General features: G+C 56.7%; 1 protein-coding gene across 6 annotated transcripts in view; it reads right to left on the bottom strand.

The window, feature by feature from the left end:
• The window catches only part of PHF10 (PHD finger protein 10), a 357,386-nt gene extending 353,448 nt beyond the window's left edge, over positions 1 to 3,938 (bottom strand). For 2 of the 6 annotated variants that reach the window (XM_073551849.1, XM_073551851.1), the window contains exon 1: positions 3,723 to 3,932. In XM_073551849.1, coding sequence (XP_073407950.1) covers positions 3,723 to 3,797 — 75 coding nt within the window. In that variant the 5' untranslated portion in view covers positions 3,798 to 3,932. Of the gene's footprint in view, positions 1 to 3,722 lie in introns of all 6 variants that reach the window. The other 4 variants (XM_073551852.1, XM_073551855.1, XM_073551856.1 and 1 more) reach the window with 4 other exon arrangements.
• Positions 3,939 to 24,402: the final 20,464 nt, after the last annotated feature.

Genomic DNA, 24,402 nt, shown 5'->3' with positions numbered 1-24,402 from the left:
GAAAGGAAGACCAAGAGTCACCTCTGCTGCGGACGATAAGTTCATCCTAGTCACCAGCCTCAGAAATCGCAGGTTAACAGCAGCTCAGATTAGAGACCAGGTCAATGCCACACAGAGTTCTAGCAGCAGACACATCTCTACAACTGTTAAGAGGAGACTTTGTGCAGCAGGCCTTCATGGTAAAATAGATGCTAGGAAACCACTGCTAAGGACAGGCAACAAGCAGAAGAGATTTGTTTGGGCTAAAGAACACAAGGAATGGACATTAGACCAGTGGAAATCTGTGCTTTGGTCTGATGAGTCCAAATTTGAGATCTTTGGTTCCAACCACCGTGTCTTTGTGCGAAGCAGAAAAGGTGAACGGATGGACTCTACGTGCCTGGTTCCCACCGTGAAGCATGGAGGAGGAGGTGTGATAGTGTGGGGGGTGCTTTGCTGGTGACACTGTTGGGGATTTATTCAAAATTAAAGGCATACTGAACCAGCATGGCTACCACAGCATCTTGCAGCAGCATGCTATTCCATCCGGTTTGCGTTTAGTTGGACCATCATTTATTTTTCAACAGGACAATGACCCCAAACACACCTCCAGGCTGTGTAAGGGCTATTTGACCAAGAAGGAGAGTGATGAGATGCTACGCCAGATGACCTGGCTTCCACAGTCACCAGACCTGAACCCAATTGAGATGGTTTGGGGTGAGCTGGACCGCAGAGTGAAGGCAAAAGGGCCAACAAGTGCTAAGCATCTCTGGAAACTCCTTCAAGACTGTTGGAAGACCATTTCCGGTGACCACCTCTTGAAGCCCATCAAGAGAATGCCAAGAGTGTGCAAAGCAGTAATCAAAGCAAAAGGTTGCTACTTTGAAGAACCTAGAATATAAGACATGTTTTCAGTTGTTTCACACTTTTTTGTTAATTATATAATTCCACATGTGTTAATTCATAGTTTTGATGCCTTCAGAGTTAATCTACAATTTCATAGTCATGAAAATAAAGAAAACTTTTTGAATGAGAAGGTGTGTCCAAACTTTTGGTCTGTACTGTATATATGTAATCAATATTATACAGTGTATTACATATTTACAATTTATTACAGTTTTTTGTGTTCTAAAGTTGTATTCCAATAAATAGATATTATGTTCTACCTAAATATCTTGATTATTGGATCATAAAAATGATTATATGTCTGATGTTCACATTGTACTACAATAAATTTTTCACTTAAATATAAGCAATATATGTGGGAGTCGGAGTCGTGGAGTCGGTGTAAGGGAAATTGAGGAGTTGGAGTCGCAGGTTTGGCTTACCGACTCCACAGCCCTGATCCTGATGGTGGGAGCGCAGCCTCAGGGGCAGCATTGGAAAAAGATCACACGCTGCTGTATCCTGTTGGTGGGAGAGCAGCCTCAGGGGCAGCACTGGAAACAGATCACACGCTGCTGTATCCTGATGGCGGGAGCGCAGCCTCAGGGGCAGCACTGGAAACAGATCACACGCTGCTGTATCCTGATGGCGGGAGCGCAGCCTCAGAGGCAGCACTGGAAACAGATCACACGCTGCTGTATCCTGATGGCGGGAGCGCAGCCTCAGAGGCAGCACTGGAAACAGATCACACGCTGCTGTATCCTGATGGCGGGAGCGCAGCCTCAGGGGCAGCACTGGAAACAGATCACACGCTGCTGTATCCTGATTGCGGGAGCGCAGCCTCAGAGGCAGCACTGGAAACAGATCACACGCTGCTGTATCCTGATGGCGGGAGCGCAGCCTCAGGGGCAGCACTGGAAACAGATCACACGCTGCTGTATCCTGATGGCGGGAGCGCAGCCTCAGGGGCAGCACTGGAAACAGATCACACGCTGCTGTGTCCTGATGGCGGGAGCGCAGTCTCAGGGGCAGCACTGGAAACAGATCACACGCTGCTGTATCCTGATGGCGGGAGCGCAGCCTCAGGGGCAGCACTGGAAACAGATCACACGCTGCTGTATCCTGATGGCGGGAGCGCAGCCTCAGGGGCAGCACTGGAAACAGATCACACGCTGCTGCATCCTGATGGCGGGAGCGCAGCCTCAGGGGCAGAACTGGAAACAGATCACACGCTGCTGTATCCTGATGGCGGGAGCGCAGCCTCAGAGGCAGCACTGGAAACAGATCACACGCTGCTGTATCCTGATGGCGAGAGCGCAGCCTCAGGGGCAGCACTGGAAACAGATCACACGCTGCTGCATCCTGATGGCGAGAGCGCAGCCTCAGGGGCAGCACTGGAAACAGATCACACGCTGCTGCATCCTGATGGCGAGAGCGCAGCCTCAGGGGCAGCACTGGAAACAGATCACACGCTGCTGCATCCTGATGGCGAGAGCGCAGCCTCAGGGGCAGCACTGGAAACAGATCACACGCTGCTGCATCCTGATGGCGAGAGCGCAGCCTCAGGGGCAGCACTGGAAACAGATCACACGCTGCTGCATCCTGATGGCGAGAGCGCAGCCTCAGGGGCAGCACTGGAAACAGATCACACGCTGCTGCATCCTGATGGCGAGAGCGCAGCCTCAGGGGCAGCACTGGAAACAGATCACACGCTGCTGCATCCTGATGGCGAGAGCGCAGCCTCAGGGGCAGCACTGGAAACAGATCACACGCTGCTGCATCCTGATGGCGAGAGCGCAGCCTCAGGGGCAGCACTGGAAACAGATCACACGCTGCTGCATCCTGATGGCGGGAGCGCAGCCTCAGGGGCAGCACTGGAAACAGATCACACGCTGCTGCATCCTGATGGCGAGAGCGCAGCCTCAGGGGCAGCACTGGAAACAGATCACACGCTGCTGCATCCTGATGGCGAGAGCGCAGCCTCAGGGGCAGCACTGGAAACAGATCACATGCTGCTGCATCCTGATGGCGAGAGCGCAGCCTCAGGGGCAGCACTGGAAACAGATCACATGCTGCTGCATCCTGATGGCGAGAGCGCAGCCTCAGGGGCAGCACTGGAAACAGATCACATGCTGCTGCATCCTGATGGCGAGAGCGCAGCCTCAGGGGCAGCACTGGAAACAGATCACATGCTGCTGCATCCTGATGGCGAGAGCGCAGCCTCAGGGGCAGCACTGGAAACAGATCACACACTGCTGTATCCTGATGGCGAGAGCGCAGCCTCAGAGGCAGCACTGGAAACAGATCACATGCTGCTGCATCCTGATGGCGAGAGCGCAGCCTCAGGGGCAGCACTGGAAACAGATCACATGCTGCTGCATCCTGATGGCGAGAGCGCAGCCTCAGGGGCAGCACTGGAAACAGATCACATGCTGCTGCATCCTGATGGCGAGAGCGCAGCCTCAGGGGCAGCACTGGAAACAGATCACACACTGCTGTATCCTGATGGCGGGAGCGCAGCCTCAGGGGCAGCACTGGAAACATTGAGGTTTTTACTTGATAGATTTGACAAGAATAAAGTAAAAACTGGTGAAATGCTGAGAACTGGACTTCAGTATCCAGATAAATATTTATCCGAGGCTGGAAACACTGAGCAGTGAAACAACACACGTACTCCACTCTGAAGCAGATTGGCAGGAACTGTATTGGCTAAATGCAGCTGTGGTCGGTACCGAGTCCTTGGCAGCCCCTCAGCACCTACTCGGTGCTACAGGAGACAGCGCTGTGGATGTCTGTGGGAGACAAGACGCCACAGCAGCGCGCCCAAGAGCTGCAGAGAACGCGCAGGGTGTGCTCACCTTAATAGAAGGCGCGGCAGGAGTGGCCGGGTCACTGTCGTATGAAGGCCTGGCAGGTGATAAGACGGCGGCCATTATTCATTCGGTATGAATTCCAACTGGCACTGCACAGCACCAGGAACAAGAAACCAGACCCGCCCCGTTTCTTTGCCACGCCCACTAGTCTCTTGTCTCAGCCTTGGAAATACAGCCAGAATGTGGTCCTCCGGCGCAAAAGGGGGTCACGTGATCTCTGAACTCCCCTCCTCCCGTGTCCTCCGTAATACGTAGTGACGCCATTACGCCGGCCGGAGTGTACATTGGCTGGCAGCGACATGCTCCTACGGGATGCGAGTTTTTCCTTTGCAGGCCAAGTTTGTAGTAGGCGTGTCAAAGGTGTGGCAGTCTGTGAGCTGCAGCGCTGATTGGTTCATCACGGCAGTGAAGGCGGTGCATTTAGGAGCGCGCTCAGATCCTGGGGCAGGTTGGGATTCGGGAAGGTGCGCGTTCAGGAGAGAGAGCGCATTTTTCTCGGCGCGCATTTCATAGGTGCAGCGTCTGCGCATTTCACAGGTGCAGCGTCTGCGCATTTCGCAGGTGCTGGGTGCGCATTTCACAGGCGCTGGGCGCGCATTTCACAGGTGCAGCGTCTGCGCATTTCACAGGTGCTGGGTGCGCATTTCACAGGTGCTGGGTGCGCATTTCACAGGTGCAGCGTCTCTGCATTTCACGGGCGCTGGGTGCGCATTTCACAGGTGCAGCGTCTCTGCATTTCACAGGCGCTGGGTGCGCATTTCACAGGTGCAGCGTCTCTGCATTTCACGGGCGCTGGGCGCGCATTTCATAGGTGCAGCGTCTCTGCATTTCACAGGCGCTGGGTGCGCATTTCACAGGTGCAGCGTCTCTGCATTTCACAGGTGCTGGGTGCGCATTTCACAGGTGCAGCGTCTGCGCATTTCACAGGTGCTGGGTGCGCATTTCACAGGTGCTGGGTGCGCATTTCACAGGTGCAGCGTCTCTGCATTTCACGGGCGCTGGGCGCGCATTTCATAGGTGCAGCGTCTGCATTTCACAGGCGCTGGGTACGCATTTCACAGGTGCAGCGTCTGCGCATTTCACAGGTGCTGGGTGCTCATTTCACAGGTGCTGGGTGCGCATTTCACAGGTGCAGCGTCTCTGCATTTCACGGGCGCTGGGCGCGCATTTCATAGGTGCAGCGTCTCTGCATTTCACAGGCGCTGGGTGCGCATTTCACAGGTGCAGCGTCTCTGCATTTCACAGGTGCAGCGTCTGCGCATTTCACAGGTGCTGGGTGCGCATTTCACAGGCGCTGGGTGCGCATTTCACAGGCGCTGGGCGCGCATTTCACAGGTGCAGCGTCTGCGCATTTCACAGGTGCTGGGTGCGCATTTCACAGGTGCTGGGTGCGCATTTCACAGGTGCAGCGTCTCTGCATTTCACGGGCGCTGGGCGCGCATTTCATAGGTGCAGCGTCTCTGCATTTCACAGGCGCTGGGTGCGCATTTCACAGGTGCAGCGTCTGCGCATTTCACAGGTGCTGGGTGCGCATTTCACAGGCGCTGGGCGCGCATTTCACAGGTGCAGCGTCTGCGCATTTCACAGGTGCTGGGTGCGCATTTCACAGGCGCTGGGTGCGCATTTCACAGGTGCAGCGTCTCTGCATTTCACAGGTGCAGCGTCTGCGCATTTCACAGGTGCTGGGTGCGCATTTCACAGGCGCTGGGCGCGCATTTCACAGGTGCAGCGTCTGCGCATTTCACAGGTGCTGGGTGCGCATTTCACAGGTGCAGCGTCTCTGCATTTCACGGGCGCTGGGTGCGCATTTCATAGGTGCAGCGTCTCTGCATTTCACGGGCGCTGGGCGCGCATTTCATAGGTGCAGCGTCTCTGCATTTCACGGGCGCTGGGCGCGCATTTCACAGGTGCAGCGTCTCTGCATTTCACGGGCGCTGGGCGCGCATTTCATAGGTGCAGCGTCTCTGCATTTCACAGGTGCTGGGCGCGCATTTCATAGGTGCAGCGTCTGCGCATTTCATAGGTGCAGCGTCTTTGCATTTCACGAGCGCTAGGCGCACATTTCATAGGTGCAGCGTCTGCGCATTTCACAGGCGCTGGGTGCGCATTTCACAGGTGCTGTCTGCGCATTTCATAGGTGCAGCGTCTGCATTTCACGGGCGCTGGGCGCGCATTTCATAGGTGCAGCGTCTCTGCATTTCACGGGCGCTGGGCGCGCATTTCACAGGTGCAGCGTCTCTGCATTTCACGGGCGCTGGGCGCGCATTTCATAGGTGCAGCGTCTCTGCATTTCACAGGTGCTGGGCGCGCATTTCACGGGAGCTGGGCGCACATTTCATAGGTGCAGCGTCTGCGCATTTCACAGGCGCTGGGTGCGCATTTCACAGGCGCTGGGTGCGCATTTCACAGGTGCTGGGTGCGCATTTCATAGGTGCTGGGTGCGCATTTCACAGGTGCTGGGAGCGCATTTCATAGGTGCAGCGTCTCTGCATTTCACAGGCGCTGGGCGCGCATTTCATAGGTGCAGCGTCTGCGCATTTCACTGGTGCTGGGTGTGCATTTCACAGACGCTGGGCGCGCATTTCATAGGTGCAGCGTCTCTGCATTTCACAGGCGCTGGGCGCGCATTTCATAGGTGCTGGGTGCGCATTTCACAGGTGCAGCGTCTGCGCATTTCATAGGTGCAGCGTCTCTGCATTTCACGGGCGCTGGGCACGCATTTCACAGGTGCAGCGTCTGCGCATTTCATAGGTGCAGCGTCTCTGCATTTCACAGGTGCTTGGCGCACATTTCATAGGTGCAGCGTCTGCGCATTTCATAGGTGCAGCGTCTTTGCATTTCACGAGCGCTAGGCGCACATTTCATAGGTGCAGCGTCTGCGCATTTCACAGGCGCTGGGTGCGCATTTCACAGGTGCTGTCTGCGCATTTCATAGGTGCAGCGTCTGCATTTCACGGGCGCTGAGCGCACATTTCATAGGTGCAGCGTCTGCGCATTTCACAGGTGCTGGGTGCGCATTTCACAGGTGCTGGGTGCGCATTTCACAGGTGCTGGGCGCGCATTTCATAGGTGCAGCGTCTCTGCATTTCACAGGCGCTGGGCGCGCATTTCATAGGTGCAGCGTCTCTGCATTTCACAGGCGCTGGGCGCGCATTTCATAGGTGCTGGGTGCGCATTTCACAGGTGCAGCGTCTGCATTTCACAGGTGCTTGGCGCACATTTCATAGGTGCAGCGTCTGCGCATTTCACAGGCGCTGGGTGCGCATTTCACAGGTGCTGGGTGCGCATTTCATAGGTGCTGGGTGCGCATTTCACAGGTGCTGGGAGCGCATTTCATAGGTGCAGCGTCTCTGCATTTCACAGGCGCTGGGCGCGCATTTCATAGGTGCAGCGTCTGCGCATTTCACTGGTGCTGGGTGTGCATTTCACAGACGCTGGGCGCGCATTTCATAGGTGCAGCGTCTCTGCATTTCACAGGCGCTGGGTGCGCATTTCACAGGTGCAGCGTCTCTGCATTTCACAGGTGCAGCGTCTGCGCATTTCACAGGTGCTGGGTGCGCATTTCACAGGCGCTGGGCGCGCATTTCACAGGTGCAGCGTCTGCGCATTTCACAGGTGCTGGGTGCGCATTTCACAGGCGCTGGGTGCGCATTTCACAGGTGCAGCGTCTCTGCATTTCACAGGTGCAGCGTCTGCGCATTTCACAGGTGCTGGGTGCGCATTTCACAGGCGCTGGGCGCGCATTTCATAGGTGCAGCGTCTGCGCATTTCACAGGTGCTGGGTGCACATTTCACAGGTGCTGGGTGCGCATTTCACAGGTACAGCGTCTCTGCATTTCACGGGCGCTGGGTGCGCATTTCATAGGTGCAGCGTCTCTGCATTTCACGGGCGCTGGGCGCGCATTTCATAGGTGCAGCGTCTCTGCATTTCACGGGCGCTGGGCGCGCATTTCACAGGTGCAGCGTCTCTGCATTTCACGGGCGCTGGGCGCGCATTTCATAGGTGCAGCGTCTCTGCATTTCACAGGTGCTGGGCGCGCATTTCACGGGAGCTGGGCGCACATTTCATAGGTGCAGCGTCTGCGCATTTCACAGGCGCTGGGTGCGCATTTCATAGGTGCTGGGTGCGCATTTCATAGGTGCTGGGTGCGCATTTCATAGGTGCAGCGTCTCTGCATTTCACAGGCGCTGGGCGCGCATTTCATAGGTGCAGCGTCTGCGCATTTCACTGGTGCTGGGTGTGCATTTCACAGACGCTGGGCGCGCATTTCATAGGTGCAGCATCTCTGCATTTCACAGGCGCTGGGCGCGCATTTCATAGGTGCTGGGTGCGCATTTCACAGGTGCAGCGTCTGCGCATTTCATAGGTGCAGCGTCTCTGCATTTCACGGGCGCTGGGCACGCATTTCACAGGTGCAGCGTCTGCGCATTTCATAGGTGCAGCGTCTCTGCATTTCACAGGTGCTTGGCGCACATTTCATAGGTGCAGCGTCTGCGCATTTCATAGGTGCAGCGTCTTTGCATTTCACGAGCGCTGGGCGCACATTTCATAGGTGCAGCGTCTGCACATTTCACAGGCGCTGGGTGCGCATTTCACAGGTGCTGTCTGCGCATTTCATAGGTGCAGCGTCTGCATTTCACGGGCGCTGAGCGCACATTTCATAGGTGCAGCGTCTGCGCATTTCACAGGTGCTGGTTGCGCATTTCACAGGTGCTGGGTGCGCATTTCACAGGTGCTGGGCGCGCATTTCATAGGTGCAGCGTCTCTGCATTTCACAGGCGCTGGGCGCGCATTTCATAGGTGCAGCGTCTCTGCATTTCACAGGCGCTGGGCGCGCATTTCATAGGTGCTGGGTGCGCATTTTACAGGTGCAGCGTCTGCATTTCACAGGTGCTTGGCGCACATTTCATAGGTGCAGCGTCTGCGCATTTCACAGGCGCTGGGTGCGCATTTCACAGGTGCTGGGTGCGCATTTCATAGGTGCTGGGTGCGCATTTCACAGGTGCTGGGAGCGCATTTCATAGGTGCAGCGTCTCTGCATTTCACAGGCGCTGGGCGCGCATTTCATAGGTGCAGCGTCTGCGCATTTCACTGGTGCTGGGTGTGCATTTCACAGACGCTGGGCGCGCATTTCATAGGTGCAGCGTCTCTGCATTTCACAGGCGCTGGGCGCGCATTTCATAGGTGCTGGGTGCGCATTTCACAGGTGCAGCGTCTGCGCATTTCATAGGTGCAGCGTCTCTGCATTTCACGGGCGCTGGGCACGCATTTCACAGGTGCAGCGTCTGCGCATTTCATAGGTGCAGCGTCTCTGCATTTCACAGGTGCTTGGCGCACATTTCATAGGTGCAGCGTCTGCGCATTTCATAGGTGCAGCGTCTTTGCATTTCACGAGCGCTGGGCGCACATTTCATAGGTGCAGCGTCTGCGCATTTCACAGGCGCTGGGTGCGCATTTCACAGGTGCTGTCTGCGCATTTCATAGGTGCAGCGTCTGCATTTCACGGGCGCTGAGCGCACATTTCATAGGTGCAGCGTCTGCGCATTTCACAGGTGCTGGGTGCGCATTTCACAGGTGCTGGGTGCGCATTTCACAGGTGCTGGGTGCGCATTTCACAGGTGCTGGGCGCGCATTTCATAGGTGCAGCGTCTCTGCATTTCACAGGCGCTGGGCGCGCATTTCATAGGTGCAGCGTCTCTGCATTTCACAGGCGCTGGGCGCGCATTTCATAGGTGCTGGGTGCGCATTTCACAGGTGCAGCGTCTGCATTTCACAGGTGCTTGGCGCACATTTCATAGGTGCAGCGTCTGCGCATTTCACAGGTGCTGGGCGCACATTTCACAGGTGCAGCGTCTGCGCATTTCACAGGTGCTGGGTGCGCATTTCACAGGTGCTGGGTGTGCATTTCATAGGTGCAGCGTCTGCGCATTTCATAGGTGCAGCGTCTCTGCATTTCACAGGCGCTGGGCGCGCATTTCACAGGTGCAGCGTCTGCGCATTTCACAGGTGCTGGGTGCGCATTTCACAGGTGCTGGGTGCGCATTTCATAGGTGCAGCGTCTGCGCATTTCATAGGTGCAGCGACTCTGCATTTCACAGGCGCTGGGCGCACATTTCATAGGTGCAGCGTCTGCGCATTTCATAGGTGCAGCGTCTCTGCATTTCACAGGTGCTGGGTGCGCATTTCACGGGCGCTGGGCGCACATTTCATAGGTGCAGCGTCTGCGCATTTCACAGGTGCTGGGTGCGCATTTCACAGGTGCTGGGTGCGCATTTCACAGGTGCTGGGTGCGCATTTCATAGGTGCTGGGTGCGCATTTCACAGGTGCTGGGCGCGCATTTCATAGGTGCAGCGTCTCTGCATTTCACAGGCGCTGGGCGCGCATTTCACAGGCGCTGGGCGCGCATTTCATAGGTGCAGCGTCTTTGCATTTCACAGGCGCTGGGCGCGCATTTCATAGGTGCAGCGTCTCTGCATTTCACAGGCGCTGGGCGCGCATTTCACAAGCGCTGGGCGCGCATTTCATAGGTGCTGGGTGCGCATTTCACAGGTGCAGCGTCTGCATTTCACAGGTGCTTGGCGCACATTTCATAGGTGCAGCGTCTGCGCATTTCACAGGTGCTGGGCGCACATTTCACAGGTGCAGCGTCTGCGCATTTCACAGGTGCTGGGTGTGCATTTCATAGGTGCAGCGTCTGCGCATTTCATAGGTGCAGCGTCTCTGCATTTCACAGGCGCTGGGCGCGCATTTCACAGGTGCAGCGTCTGCGCATTTCACAGGTGCTGGGTGCGCATTTCACAGGTGCTGGGTGCGCATTTCATAGGTGCAGCGTCTGCGCATTTCATAGGTGCAGCGACTCTGCATTTCACAAGCGCTGGGCGCACATTTCATAGGTGCAGCGTCTGCGCATTTCATAGGTGCAGCGTCTCTGCATTTCACAGGTGCTGGGTGCGCATTTCACGGGCGCTGGGCGCACATTTCATAGGTGCAGCGTCTGCGCATTTCACAGGTGCTGGGTGCGCATTTCACAGGTGCTGGGTGCGCATTTCATAGGTGCTGGGTGCGCATTTCATAGGTGCTGGGTGCGCATTTCACAGGTGCTGGGCGCGCATTTCATAGGTGCAGCGTCTCTGCATTTCACAGGCGCTGGGTGCGCATTTCACAGGCGCTGGGCGCGAATTTCATAGGTGCAGCGTCTGTGCATTTCACAGGTGCTGGGTGTGCATTTCACAGGCGCTGGGCGCGCATTTCATAGGTGCAGCGTCTGCGCATTTCACAGGTGCTGGGTGTGCATTTCACAGGCGCTGGGCGCGCATTTCATAGGTGCAGCGTCTGCGCATTTCACAGGTGCTGGGTGCGCATTTCACAGGTGCTGGGTGCGCATTTCACAGGTGCAGCGTCTGCATTTCACAGGTGCTGGGCGCACATTTCATTGGTGCAGCGTCTGCGCATTTCACAGGTGCTGGGCGCACATTTCATAGGTGCAGCGTCTGCGCATTTCACAGGTGCTGGGTGCGCATTTCATAGGTGCAGCATCTGCGCATTTCACAGGTGCTGGGTGCGCATTTCATAGGTGCAGCATCTGCGTATTTCATAGGTGCAGCGTCTGCGCATTTCACACGTGCTGGGCGCGCATTTCATAGGTGCAGCATCTGCGTATTTCATAGGTGCAGCGTCTGCGCATTTCACAGGTGCTGGGCGCGCATTTCACAGGCGCTGGACGCGCATTTCACAGGCGCTGGGCGCGCATTTCACAGGCGCTGGGCGCGCATTTCATAGGTGCAGGGTCTGCGCATTTCACAGGTGCTGGGTGCGCATTTCACAGGTGCTGGGTGCGCATTTCATAGGTGCAGCGTCTGCGCATTTCACAGGTGCTGGGCGCGCATTTCACAGGTGCTGGGCGCGCATTTCACAGGCGCTGGGCGCGCATTTCACAGGTGCTGGGTGCGCATTACATAGGTGCAGCGTCTGCGTATTTCACAGGTGCTGGGCGTGCATTTCACAGGTGCAGCGTCTGCATTTCACAGGTGCTGGGCACACATTTCACAGATGCTGGGGCGCATTTCACAGGTGCAGCGTCTCTGCATTTCACAGGCGCAGGGCGCACATTTCATAGGTGCAGCGTCTGCGTATTTCACAGGTGCAGCGCTCTGCGCATTTCACAGGTGCTGGGTGCGCATTTCACAGGTGCTGGGTGCGCATTTCACAGGTGAAGCGTATGCACATTTCACAGGTGCAGCGCTATGCGCATTTCACAGGTGCTGCATCTCTGCGCATTTCACAGGCGCTGGGTGCGCATTTCACAGTTCCAGCATCTCTGCATTTCACCGGTGCTGGACGCACATTTCACAGGTGCAGCGTCTGCGCATTTCACAGGTGCTGGGTGTGCATTTCACAGGCGTAGCGTCTGCATTTCACAGGTGCTGAATCTCAGCGCATTTCACAGGCGCTGGGTGCGCATTTCACAGGTCCAGCGTCTGCATTTCACAGGTGCTGGGCGCACATTTCACAGGCGCTGGGTGCACATTTCATTGGTGCAGCGTCTGCGCATTTCATAGGTGCAGCGTCTCTGCATTTCACAGGTGCTGGGCGCGCATTTCACGGGCGCTGGGCGCACATTTCATAGGTGCAGCGTCTGCGCATTTCACAGGTGCTGGGTGCGCATTTCACAGGTGCTGGGTGCGCATTTCATAGGTGCTGGGTGCGCATTTCATAGGTGCTGGGTGCGCATTTCACAGGTGCTGGGCGCGCATTTCATAGGTGCAGCGTCTTTGCATTTCACAGGCGCTGGGCGCGCATTTCATAGGTGCAGCGTCTCTGCATTTCACAGGCGCTGGGCGCGCATTTCACAAGCGCTGGGCGCGCATTTCATAGGTGCTGGGTGCGCATTTCACAGGTGCAGCGTCTGCATTTCACAGGTGCTTGGCGCACATTTCATAGGTGCAGCGTCTGCGCATTTCACAGGTGCTGGGCGCACATTTCACAGGTGCAGCGTCTGCGCATTTCACAGGTGCTGGGTGCGCATTTCACAGGTGCTGGGTGTGCATTTCATAGGTGCAGCGTCTCTGCATTTCACAGGCGCAGGGCGCACATTTCATAGGTGCAGCGTCTGCGTATTTCACAGGTGCAGCGCTCTGCGCATTTCACAGGTGCTGGGTGCGCATTTCACAGGTGCTGGGTGCGCATTTCACAGGTGAAGCGTATGCACATTTCACAGGTGCAGCGCTATGCGCATTTCACAGGTGCTGCATCTCTGCGCATTTCACAGGCGCTGGGTGCGCATTTCACAGTTCCAGCATCTCTGCATTTCACCGGTGCTGGACGCACATTTCACAGGTGCAGCGTCTGCGCATTTCACAGGTGCTGGGTGTGCATTTCACAGGCGTAGCGTCTGCATTTCACAGGTGCTGAATCTCAGCGCATTTCACAGGCGCTGGGTGCGCATTTCACAGGTCCAGCGTCTGCATTTCACAGGTGCTGGGCGCACATTTCACAGGCGCTGGGTGCACATTTCATTGGTGCAGCGTCTGCGCATTTCATAGGTGCAGCGTCTCTGCATTTCACAGGTGCTGGGCGCGCATTTCACGGGCGCTGGGCGCACATTTCATAGGTGCAGCGTCTGCGCATTTCACAGGTGCTGGGTGCGCATTTCACAGGTGCTGGGTGCGCATTTCATAGGTGCTGGGTGCGCATTTCATAGGTGCTGGGTGCGCATTTCACAGGTGCTGGGCGCGCATTTCATAGGTGCAGCGTCTTTGCATTTCACAGGCGCTGGGCGCGCATTTCATAGGTGCAGCGTCTCTGCATTTCACAGGCGCTGGGCGCGCATTTCACAAGCGCTGGGCGCGCATTTCATAGGTGCTGGGTGCGCATTTCACTGGTGCAGCGTCTGCATTTCACAGGTGCTTGGCGCACATTTCATAGGTGCAGCGTCTGCGCATTTCACAGGTGCTGGGCGCACATTTCACAGGTGCAGCGTCTGCGCATTTCACAGGTGCTGGGTGCGCATTTCACAGGTGCTGGGTGTGCATTTCATAGGTGCAGCGTCTGCGCATTTCATAGGTGCAGCGTCTCTGCATTTCACAGGCGCTGGGCGCGCATTTCACAGGTGCAGTGTCTGCGCATTTCACAGGTGCTGGGTGCGCATTTCACAGGTGCTGGGTGCGCATTTCATAGGTGCTGGGTGCGCATTTCATAGGTGCAGCGTCTCTGCATTTCACAGGCGCTGGGCGCGAATTTCACGGGCGCTGGGCGCACATTTCATACGTGCAGCGTCTGCGCATTTCATAGGTGCAGCGTCTCTGCATTTCACAGGTGCTGGGTGCGCATTTCACGGGCGCTGGGCGCACATTTCATAGGTGCAGTGTCTGCGCATTTCACAGGCGCTGGGTGCGCATTTCACAGGCGCTGGGTGCGCATTTCACAGGCGCTGGGTGCGCATTTCACAGGTGCTGGGTGCGCATTTCACAGGTGCTGGGTGCGCATTTCACAGGTGCTGGGCGCGCATTTCATAGGTGCAGCGACTCTGCATTTCACAGGCGCTGGGCGCGCATTTCATAGGTGCAGTGTCTGCGCATTTCACAGGTGCTGGGTGTGCATTTCACAGGCGCTGGGCGCGCATTTCATAGGTGCAGCGTCTCTGCATTTCACAGGCGCTGGGCGCGCATTTCATAGGTGCTGGGTGCGTATTTCACAGGTGCAGCGTCTGCATTTCACAGGTGCTTGGCGCACATTTCATAGGTGCAGCGTCTGCGCATTTCACAGGTGCTGGGTGTGCATTTCATAGGTGCTGGGTGCGCATTTCACAGGTGCTGGGTGCGCATTTCACAGGTGCAGCGTCTGCATTTCACAGGTGCTGGGCGCACATTTCATTGGTGCAGCGTCTGCGCATTTCACAGGTGCTGGGAGCACATTTCATAGGTGCAGCGTCTGCGCATTTCACAGGTGCTGGGTGCGCATTTCATAGGTGCAGCGTCTGCATTTCACAGGTGCTGGGTGCGCATTTCATAGGTGCAGCATCTGCGTATTTCATAGGTGCAGCGTCTGCGCATTTCACACGTGCTGGGCGCGCATTTCATAGGTGCAGCATCTGCGTATTTCATAGGTGCAGCGTCTGCGCATTTCACAGGTGCTGGGCGCGCATTTCACAGGTGCTGGACGCGCATTTCACAGGCGCTGGGCGTGCATTTCACAGGCGCTGGGCGCGCATTTCATAGGTGCAGGGTCTGCGCATTTCACAGGTGCTGGGTGCGCATTTCACAGGTGCTGGGTGCACATTTCATAGGTGCAGCGTCTCTGCATTTCACAGGTGCTGGGTGCGCATTTCACGGGCGCTGGGCGCACATTTCATAGGTGCAGCGTCTGCGCATTTCACAGGTGCTGGGTGCGCATTTCACAGGTGCTGGGTGCGCATTTCACAGGTGCTGGGTGCGCATTTCACAGGTGCTGGGCGCGCATTTCATAGGTGCAGCGTCTCTGCATTTCACAGGCGCTGGGCGCGCATTTCATAGGTGCAGCGTCTGCGCATTTCACAGGTGCTGGGTGTGCATTTCACAGGCGCTGGGCGCGCATTTCATAGGTGCAGCGTCTCTGCATTTCACAGGCGCTGGGCGCGCATTTCACAAGCGCTGGGCGCGCATTTCATAGGTGCTGGGTGCGCATTTCACAGGTGCAGCGTCTGCATTTCACAGGTGCTTGGCGCACATTTCATAGGTGCAGCGTCTGCGCATTTCACAGGTGCTGGGTGTGCATTTCATAGGTGCTGGGTGCGCATTTCACAGGTGCTGGGTGCGCATTTCACAGGTGCAGCGTCTGCATTTCACAGGTGCTGGGCGCACATTTCATTGGTGCAGCGTCTGCGCATTTCACAGGTGCTGGGCGCACATTTCATAGGTGCAGCGTCTGCGCATTTCACAGGTGCAGCGTCTGCATTTCACAGGTGCTGGGTGCGCATTTCATAGGTGCAGCATCTGCGTATTTCATAGGTGCAGCGTCTGCGCATTTCACACGTGCTGGGCGCGCATTTCATAGGTTCAGCATCTGCGTATTTCATAGGTGCAGCGTCTGCGCATTTCACAGGTGCTGGGCGCGCATTTCACAGGCGCTGGACGCGCATTTCACAGGCGCTGGGCGCGCATTTCACAGGCGCTGGGCGCGCATTTCATAGGTGCAGGGTCTGCGCATTTCACAGGTGCTGGGTGCGCATTTCACAGGTGCTGGGTGCGCATTTCATAGGTGCAGCGTCTGCGCATTTCACTGGTGCTGGGTGTGCATTTCACAGACGCTGGGCGCGCATTTCATAGGTGCAGCATCTCTGCATTTCACAGGCGCTGGGCGCGCATTTCATAGGTGCTGGGTGCGCATTTCACAGGTGCAGCGTCTGCGCATTTCATAGGTGCAGCGTCTCTGCATTTCACGGGCGCTGGGCACGCATTTCACAGGTGCAGCGTCTGCGCATTTCATAGGTGCAGCGTCTCTGCATTTCACAGGTGCTTGGCGCACATTTCATAGGTGCAGCGTCTGCGCATTTCATAGGTGCAGCGTCTTTGCATTTCACGAGCGCTGGGCGCACATTTCATAGGTGCAGCGTCTGCGCATTTCACAGGCGCTGGGTGCGCATTTCACAGGTGCTGTCTGCGCATTTCATAGGTGCAGCGTCTGCATTTCACGGGCGCTGAGCGCACATTTCATAGGTGCAGCGTCTGCGCATTTCACAGGTGCTGGTTGCGCATTTCACAGGTGCTGGGTGCGCATTTCACAGGTGCTGGGCGCGCATTTCATAGGTGCAGCGTCTCTGCATTTCACAGGCGCTGGGCGCGCATTTCATAGGTGCAGCGTCTCTGCATTTCACAGGCGCTGGGCGCGCATTTCATAGGTGCTGGGTGCGCATTTCACAGGTGCAGCGTCTGCATTTCACAGGTGCTTGGCGCACATTTCATAGGTGCAGCGTCTGCGCATTTCACAGGTGCTGGGCGCACATTTCACAGGTGCAGCGTCTGCGCATTTCACAGGTGCTGGGTGCGCATTTCACAGGTGCTGGGTGTGCATTTCATAGGTGCAGCATCTGCGCATTTCATAGGTGCAGCGTCTCTGCATTTCACAGGCGCTGGGCGCGCATTTCACAGGTGCAGCGTCTGCGCATTTCACAGGTGCTGGGTGCGCATTTCACAGGTGCTTGGCGCACATTTCATAGGTGCAGCGTCTGCGCATTTCACAGGTGCTGGGTGTGCATTTCATAGGTGCTGGGTGCGCATTTCACAGGTGCTGGGTGCGCATTTCACAGGTGCAGCGTCTGCATTTCACAGGTGCTGGGCGCACATTTCATTGGTGCAGCGTCTGCGCATTTCACAGGTGCTGGGAGCACATTTCATAGGTGCAGCGTCTGCGCATTTCACAGGTGCTGGGTGCGCATTTCATAGGTGCAGCGTCTGCATTTCACAGGTGCTGGGTGCGCATTTCATAGGTGCAGCATCTGCGTATTTCATAGGTGCAGCGTCTGCGCATTTCACACGTGCTGGGCGCGCATTTCATAGGTGCAGCATCTGCGTATTTCATAGGTGCAGCGTCTGCGCATTTCACAGGTGCTGGGCGCGCATTTCACAGGTGCTGGACGCGCATTTCACAGGCGCTGGGCGTGCATTTCACAGGCGCTGGGCGCGCATTTCATAGGTGCAGGGTCTGCGCATTTCACAGGTGCTGGGTGCGCATTTCACAGGTGCTGGGTGCACATTTCATAGGTGCAGCGTCTCTGCATTTCACAGGTGCTGGGTGCGCATTTCACGGGCGCTGGGCGCACATTTCATAGGTGCAGCGTCTGCGCATTTCACAGGTGCTGGGTGCGCATTTCACAGGTGCTGGGTGCGCATTTCACAGGTGCTGGGTGCGCATTTCACAGGTGCTGGGCGCGCATTTCATAGGTGCAGCGTCTCTGCATTTCACAGGCGCTGGGCGCGCATTTCATAGGTGCAGCGTCTGCGCATTTCACAGGTGCTGGGTGTGCATTTCACAGGCGCTGGGCGCGCATTTCATAGGTGCAGCGTCTCTGCATTTCACAGGCGCTGGGCGCGCATTTCACAAGCGCTGGGCGCGCATTTCATAGGTGCTGGGTGCGCATTTCACAGGTGCAGCGTCTGCATTTCACAGGTGCTTGGCGCACATTTCATAGGTGCAGCGTCTGCGCATTTCACAGGTGCTGGGTGTGCATTTCATAGGTGCTGGGTGCGCATTTCACAGGTGCTGGGTGCGCATTTCACAGGTGCAGCGTCTGCATTTCACAGGTGCTGGGCGCACATTTCATTGGTGCAGCGTCTGCGCATTTCACAGGTGCTGGGCGCACATTTCATAGGTGCAGCGTCTGCGCATTTCACAGGTGCAGCGTCTGCATTTCACAGGTGCTGGGTGCGCATTTCATAGGTGCAGCATCTGCGTATTTCATAGGTGCAGCGTCTGCGCATTTCACACGTGCTGGGCGCGCATTTCATAGGTTCAGCATCTGCGTATTTCATAGGTGCAGCGTCTGCGCATTTCACAGGTGCTGGGCGCGCATTTCACAGGCGCTGGACGCGCATTTCACAGGCGCTGGGCGCGCATTTCACAGGCGCTGGGCGCGCATTTCATAGGTGCAGGGTCTGCGCATTTCACAGGTGCTGGGTGCGCATTTCACAGGTGCTGGGTGCGCATTTCATAGGTGCAGCGTCTGCGCATTTCACTGGTGCTGGGTGTGCATTTCACAGACGCTGGGCGCGCATTTCATAGGTGCAGCATCTCTGCATTTCACAGGCGCTGGGCGCGCATTTCATAGGTGCTGGGTGCGCATTTCACAGGTGCAGCGTCTGCGCATTTCATAGGTGCAGCGTCTCTGCATTTCACGGGCGCTGGGCACGCATTTCACAGGTGCAGCGTCTGCGCATTTCATAGGTGCAGCGTCTCTGCATTTCACAGGTGCTTGGCGCACATTTCATAGGTGCAGCGTCTGCGCATTTCATAGGTGCAGCGTCTTTGCATTTCACGAGCGCTGGGCGCACATTTCATAGGTGCAGCGTCTGCGCATTTCACAGGCGCTGGGTGCGCATTTCACAGGTGCTGTCTGCGCATTTCATAGGTGCAGCGTCTGCATTTCACGGGCGCTGAGCGCACATTTCATAGGTGCAGCGTCTGCGCATTTCACAGGTGCTGGTTGCGCATTTCACAGGTGCTGGGTGCGCATTTCACAGGTGCTGGGCGCGCATTTCATAGGTGCAGCGTCTCTGCATTTCACAGGCGCTGGGCGCGCATTTCATAGGTGCAGCGTCTCTGCATTTCACAGGCGCTGGGCGCGCATTTCATAGGTGCTGGGTGCGCATTTCACAGGTGCAGCGTCTGCATTTCACAGGTGCTTGGCGCACATTTCATAGGTGCAGCGTCTGCGCATTTCACAGGCGCTGGGTGCGCATTTCACAGGTGCTGGGTGCGCATTTCATAGGTGCTGGGTGCGCATTTCACAGGTGCTGGGAGCGCATTTCATAGGTGCAGCGTCTCTGCATTTCACAGGCGCTGGGCGCGCATTTCATAGGTGCAGCGTCTGCGCATTTCACTGGTGCTGGGTGTGCATTTCACAGACGCTGGGCGCGCATTTCATAGGTGCAGCGTCTCTGCATTTCACAGGCGCTGGGCGCGCATTTCATAGGTGCTGGGTGCGCATTTCACAGGTGCAGCGTCTGCGCATTTCATAGGTGCAGCGTCTCTGCATTTCACGGGCGCTGGGCACGCATTTCACAGGTGCAGCGTCTGCGCATTTCATAGGTGCAGCGTCTCTGCATTTCACAGGTGCTTGGCGCACATTTCATAGGTGCAGCGTCTGCGCATTTCATAGGTGCAGCGTCTTTGCATTTCACGAGCGCTGGGCGCACATTTCATAGGTGCAGCGTCTGCGCATTTCACAGGCGCTGGGTGCGCATTTCACAGGTGCTGTCTGCGCATTTCATAGGTGCAGCGTCTGCATTTCACGGGCGCTGAGCGCACATTTCATAGGTGCAGCGTCTGCGCATTTCACAGGTGCTGGGTGCGCATTTCACAGGTGCTGGGTGCGCATTTCACAGGTGCTGGGTGCGCATTTCACAGGTGCTGGGCGCGCATTTCATAGGTGCAGCGTCTCTGCATTTCACAGGCGCTGGGCGCGCATTTCATAGGTGCAGCGTCTCTGCATTTCACAGGCGCTGGGCGCGCATTTCATAGGTGCTGGGTGCGCATTTCACAGGTGCAGCGTCTGCATTTCACAGGTGCTTGGCGCACATTTCATAGGTGCAGCGTCTGCGCATTTCACAGGTGCTGGGCGCACATTTCACAGGTGCAGCGTCTGCGCATTTCACAGGTGCTGGGTGCGCATTTCACAGGTGCTGGGTGTGCATTTCATAGGTGCAGCGTCTGCGCATTTCATAGGTGCAGCGTCTCTGCATTTCACAGGCGCTGGGCGCGCATTTCACAGGTGCAGCGTCTGCGCATTTCACAGGTGCTGGGTGCGCATTTCACAGGTGCTGGGTGCGCATTTCATAGGTGCAGCGTCTGCGCATTTCATAGGTGCAGCGACTCTGCATTTCACAGGCGCTGGGCGCACATTTCATAGGTGCAGCGTCTGCGCATTTCATAGGTGCAGCGTCTCTGCATTTCACAGGTGCTGGGTGCGCATTTCACGGGCGCTGGGCGCACATTTCATAGGTGCAGCGTCTGCGCATTTCACAGGTGCTGGGTGCGCATTTCACAGGTGCTGGGTGCGCATTTCACAGGTGCTGGGTGCGCATTTCATAGGTGCTGGGTGCGCATTTCACAGGTGCTGGGCGCGCATTTCATAGGTGCAGCGTCTCTGCATTTCACAGGCGCTGGGCGCGCATTTCACAGGCGCTGGGCGCGCATTTCATAGGTGCAGCGTCTTTGCATTTCACAGGCGCTGGGCGCGCATTTCATAGGTGCAGCGTCTCTGCATTTCACAGGCGCTGGGCGCGCATTTCACAAGCGCTGGGCGCGCATTTCATAGGTGCTGGGTGCGCATTTCACAGGTGCAGCGTCTGCATTTCACAGGTGCTTGGCGCACATTTCATAGGTGCAGCGTCTGCGCATTTCACAGGTGCTGGGCGCACATTTCACAGGTGCAGCGTCTGCGCATTTCACAGGTGCTGGGTGTGCATTTCATAGGTGCAGCGTCTGCGCATTTCATAGGTGCAGCGTCTCTGCATTTCACAGGCGCTGGGCGCGCATTTCACAGGTGCAGCGTCTGCGCATTTCACAGGTGCTGGGTGCGCATTTCACAGGTGCTGGGTGCGCATTTCATAGGTGCAGCGTCTGCGCATTTCATAGGTGCAGCGACTCTGCATTTCACAAGCGCTGGGCGCACATTTCATAGGTGCAGCGTCTGCGCATTTCATAGGTGCAGCGTCTCTGCATTTCACAGGTGCTGGGTGCGCATTTCACGGGCGCTGGGCGCACATTTCATAGGTGCAGCGTCTGCGCATTTCACAGGTGCTGGGTGCGCATTTCACAGGTGCTGGGTGCGCATTTCATAGGTGCTGGGTGCGCATTTCATAGGTGCTGGGTGCGCATTTCACAGGTGCTGGGCGCGCATTTCATAGGTGCAGCGTCTCTGCATTTCACAGGCGCTGGGTGCGCATTTCACAGGCGCTGGGCGCGAATTTCATAGGTGCAGCGTCTGCGCATTTCACAGGTGCTGGGTGTGCATTTCACAGGCGCTGGGCGCGCATTTCATAGGTGCAGCGTCTGCGCATTTCACAGGTGCTGGGTGTGCATTTCACAGGCGCTGGGCGCGCATTTCATAGGTGCAGCGTCTGCGCATTTCACAGGTGCTGGGTGCGCATTTCACAGGTGCTGGGTGCGCATTTCACAGGTGCAGCGTCTGCATTTCACAGGTGCTGGGCGCACATTTCATTGGTGCAGCGTCTGCGCATTTCACAGGTGCTGGGCGCACATTTCATAGGTGCAGCGTCTGCGCATTTCACAGGTGCTGGGTGCGCATTTCATAGGTGCAGCATCTGCGCATTTCACAGGTGCTGGGTGCGCATTTCATAGGTGCAGCATCTGCGTACTTCATAGGTGCAGCGTCTGCGCATTTCACACGTGCTGGGCGCGCATTTCATAGGTGCAGCATCTGCGTATTTCATAGGTGCAGCGTCTGCGCATTTCACAGGTGCTGGGCGCGCATTTCACAGGCGCTGGACGCGCATTTCACAGGCGCTGGGCGCGCATTTCACAGGCGCTGGGCGCGCATTTCATAGGTGCAGGGTCTGCGCATTTCACAGGTGCTGGGTGCGCATTTCACAGGTGCTGGGTGCGCATTTCATAGGTGCAGCGTCTGCGCATTTCACAGGTGCTGGGCGCGCATTTCACAGGTGCTGGGCGCGCATTTCACAGGCGCTGGGCGCGCATTTCACAGGTGCTGGGTGCGCATTACATAGGTGCAGCGTCTGCGTATTTCACAGGTGCTGGGCGTGCATTTCACAGGTGCAGCGTCTGCATTTCACAGGTGCTGGGCACACATTTCACAGATGCTGGGGCGCATTTCACAGGTGCAGCGTCTCTGCATTTCACAGGCGCAGGGCGCACATTTCATAGGTGCAGCGTCTGCGTATTTCACAGGTGCAGCGCTCTGCGCATTTCACAGGTGCTGGGTGCGCATTTCACAGGTGCTGGGTGCGCATTTCACAGGTGAAGCGTATGCACATTTCACAGGTGCAGCGCTATGCGCATTTCACAGGTGCTGCATCTCTGCGCATTTCACAGGCGCTGGGTGCGCATTTCACAGTTCCAGCATCTCTGCATTTCACCGGTGCTGGACGCACATTTCACAGGTGCAGCGTCTGCGCATTTCACAGGTGCTGGGTGTGCATTTCACAGGCGTAGCGTCTGCATTTCACAGGTGCTGAATCTCAGCGCATTTCACAGGCGCTGGGTGCGCATTTCACAGGTCCAGCGTCTGCATTTCACAGGTGCTGGGCGCACATTTCACAGGCGCTGGGTGCACATTTCATTGGTGCAGCGTCTGCGCATTTCATAGGTGCAGCGTCTCTGCATTTCACAGGTGCTGGGCGCGCATTTCACGGGCGCTGGGCGCACATTTCATAGGTGCAGCGTCTGCGCATTTCACAGGTGCTGGGTGCGCATTTCACAGGTGCTGGGTGCGCATTTCATAGGTGCTGGGTGCGCATTTCATAGGTGCTGGGTGCGCATTTCACAGGTGCTGGGCGCGCATTTCATAGGTGCAGCGTCTTTGCATTTCACAGGCGCTGGGCGCGCATTTCATAGGTTCAGCGTCTCTGCATTTCACAGGCGCTGGGCGCGCATTTCACAAGCGCTGGGCGCGCATTTCATAGGTGCTGGGTGCGCATTTCACAGGTGCAGCGTCTGCATTTCACAGGTGCTTGGCGCACATTTCATAGGTGCAGCGTCTGCGCATTTCACAGGTGCTGGGCGCACATTTCACAGGTGCAGCGTCTGCGCATTTCACAGGTGCTGGGTGCGCATTTCACAGGTGCTGGGTGTGCATTTCATAGGTGCAGCGTCTCTGCATTTCACAGGCGCAGGGCGCACATTTCATAGGTGCAGCGTCTGCGTATTTCACAGGTGCAGCGCTCTGCGCATTTCACAGGTGCTGGGTGCGCATTTCACAGGTGCTGGGTGCGCATTTCACAGGTGAAGCGTATGCACATTTCACAGGTGCAGCGCTATGCGCATTTCACAGGTGCTGCATCTCTGCGCATTTCACAGGCGCTGGGTGCGCATTTCACAGTTCCAGCATCTCTGCATTTCACCGGTGCTGGACGCACATTTCACAGGTGCAGCGTCTGCGCATTTCACAGGTGCTGGGTGTGCATTTCACAGGCGTAGCGTCTGCATTTCACAGGTGCTGAATCTCAGCGCATTTCACAGGCGCTGGGTGCGCATTTCACAGGTCCAGCGTCTGCATTTCACAGGTGCTGGGCGCACATTTCACAGGCGCTGGGTGCACATTTCATTGGTGCAGCGTCTGCGCATTTCATAGGTGCAGCGTCTCTGCATTTCACAGGTGCTGGGCGCGCATTTCACGGGCGCTGGGCGCACATTTCATAGGTGCAGCGTCTGCGCATTTCACAGGTGCTGGGTGCGCATTTCACAGGTGCTGGGTGCGCATTTCATAGGTGCTGGGTGCGCATTTCATAGGTGCTGGGTGCGCATTTCACAGGTGCTGGGCGCGCATTTCATAGGTGCAGCGTCTTTGCATTTCACAGGCGCTGGGCGCGCATTTCATAGGTGCAGCGTCTCTGCATTTCACAGGCGCTGGGCGCGCATTTCACAAGCGCTGGGCGCGCATTTCATAGGTGCTGGGTGCGCATTTCACAGGTGCAGCGTCTGCATTTCACAGGTGCTTGGCGCACATTTCATAGGTGCAGCGTCTGCGCATTTCACAGGTGCTGGGCGCACATTTCACAGGTGCAGCGTCTGCGCATTTCACAGGTGCTGGGTGCGCATTTCACAGGTGCTGGGTGTGCATTTCATAGGTGCAGCGTCTGCGCATTTCATAGGTGCAGCGTCTCTGCATTTCACAGGCGCTGGGCGCGCATTTCACAGGTGCAGTGTCTGCGCATTTCACAGGTGCTGGGTGCGCATTTCACAGGTGCTGGGTGCGCATTTCATAGGTGCTG

This window comes from Dendrobates tinctorius, unplaced genomic scaffold (assembly GCF_039654945.1).
Source record: "Dendrobates tinctorius isolate UK_male_01 unplaced genomic scaffold, ASM3965494v1 ptg000181l, whole genome shotgun sequence".
NCBI lineage: Eukaryota > Metazoa > Chordata > Amphibia > Anura > Dendrobatidae > Dendrobates > Dendrobates tinctorius.
Note: the sequence above shows the minus strand (reverse complement) of the source record. Positions and strands in the feature narration are given on the sequence as shown.